Genomic DNA, 1,888 nt, shown 5'->3' with positions numbered 1-1,888 from the left:
TGTTTAAAAATTTAATGGGAATCAGGACTGAGAATCACTAACCCAAAAGGACCCTAATTTTAAATTTATGAAATTAAAGATGAATTTAATTATTAAGGGTTGAAAGTTATAGAGTAAACTATGTCCAGCCAGAGCAGAGGGCTGAGTGACTTTCACAGTGGTTTGTTTTGTTTTGTTTTGAGAAGGAGTCTTGTTCTATCCCCCAGGGTGGAGTACAATGGTGCGATCTCGGCTCACTACAACCTCCGTTTCCCTGGTTCAAGAGATTCTCCTGCCTCAGCCTCCTGAGTAGCTGGGATTACAGGCATGTGCCATTACCCCTGGCTAATTTTGCATTTTTAGTAGAGGCGGGGTTTCTCCATGTTGGTCAGGCTGGTCTCGAACTCCCGACCTCAGGTGATCCGCCTGCCTCAGCCTCCCAAAGTGCTGGTATCACAGGCATGAGCCACCACGCCCGGCCCAAGTGTTCTTATTTTTATAAAATATGTTCCTGCCTGGACACATACACACACACACGAGTGCATGCAGAGAAAAAAAAATTTTGCAAGTAGTGCTCCATCTGGTTTGAAAAGGTTCTCAAGATCACTTTTAAATGGGTCTGATGTGTATTTTTTTTAAGTAGCAGGTTCATTTGAAAACAAAAAAGGTGAGTGAAGACCCTGTCTTTCAAAACATAAAAATCTGCAATAAAACCGATGATTCCATACAGTGACTACTGTCAGTTCTGCGCAATGACACCCAGGTTGGCAATGTGTCTCATGGTTGGCCTTCCATGGGGACAGTTCCAGGGGTGGTCCATGTCCCCCATGTGGGTGACCAGTTTCTTCATCTCGCTGGTGTTAAGAGCAGTCCCAATCATCACCTGAGGAAGAGACACAATGGTTCAACGTTTCAATAGTTTTTTTTGACGTCAGAACAGCAGCTCTTCAGAAGCACTGTTCTCTAAAATGAGACTGGACAAGATTACAGCTCAAAAACCACCTTATCTGAAAAACCTTCCCCCAGAGAAGCCTAGGTTCTAGATCTCAGCCCTCCACCTTTCTGTGACATCAGGCCTCTTGTGGCTGCTTCAAGGTGGCACCGCCTCCACTCCAGACGCGACCACACCTGTCCCGAATGCAGCCACTCTCAGCGGCCACCCTGCCCTCTCACCCTGGCAGGTGCAGCACCTCCCGGCTGGCCTCCCCGCCCCACTGCGAGCCCTCCGAGCTACTCTCCACCCAGCAGCCAGTGATTACGTCTAAAGCGCTGTCAGTTCATGTCGTTCCGCTCCACGGCTTCCCCCTCACCTGAATAAAAGCCCCCGTCTGTCCCTGACTTGGCCCTCACTGGGCTGTGCCTGCACCCCTACCTCCAAGCACAAATGCCTCCCTTCCTCACCCCAGCTGCACTGCTACTCCCTTCCTCTTGCACAGGTCCATCAAGCAAACACCTGCCTAGGGGCTGTGGCACTCCCGGGACCCTCTCCCCCAGTGGGTGCCGGCGTCACTCCCCCTCTGTTGAGCTCCACCCTCTGCCCTGGCAGGGCACTCCAGCCCTGGCCCTGCTGCCTCCCTGCCATGGGTCCTCTGACAGGAAGGAGAGGAGACAAGCCTGAAGCCCTCTGTCACCTCCCTTCTTCCTACAGCACCCTGAGGGCTCGCCATGTGCCAAGCACAGTCAGAAAGCGGTGACAGCAGTGACAGTCGGAAAGCAGCGACAGCAGTGACAGCAGGGTTCCACCAGGTCGGAGGAGGACAGATAATCAACAAGTCAACAGAGAACCAAGACAGATGGTGCCCAGGAGAGGGGGCCTGCTCAGGTGTGGGGAGGGGGTGAAGGGTGAAGGTGGCAAATCCAGGTAGAGAGGAGCGTAGGGAGAAAGGGTGTAAGGCGGGGAGGAGACTGG

The 1,888-nt window shown here is 52.3% G+C and overlaps 1 protein-coding gene across 1 annotated transcript in view; it reads right to left on the bottom strand.

Annotated features, from left to right (window-relative positions):
- Positions 1–560: 560 nt before the first annotated feature.
- PMS2 (PMS2 postmeiotic segregation increased 2 (S. cerevisiae)) overlaps positions 561–1,888 on the bottom strand; it is a 43,708-nt gene continuing 42,380 nt past the window's right edge. The window contains exon 14 of the mRNA XM_011934408.1: positions 561–866. Within this exon, the coding sequence (XP_011789798.1) occupies positions 719–866 (148 nt within the window). The 3' untranslated portion in view covers positions 561–718. The remainder of the gene's footprint in view (positions 867–1,888) is intronic.

Source organism: Colobus angolensis, unplaced genomic scaffold, assembly GCF_000951035.1.
Source record: "Colobus angolensis palliatus isolate OR3802 unplaced genomic scaffold, Cang.pa_1.0 Scaffold135, whole genome shotgun sequence".
Taxonomy (NCBI): Eukaryota; Metazoa; Chordata; class Mammalia; order Primates; family Cercopithecidae; genus Colobus; species Colobus angolensis.
The sequence above is the reverse complement of the archived record's forward strand: the minus strand, read 5'-3'. Positions and strand labels throughout refer to the sequence as shown.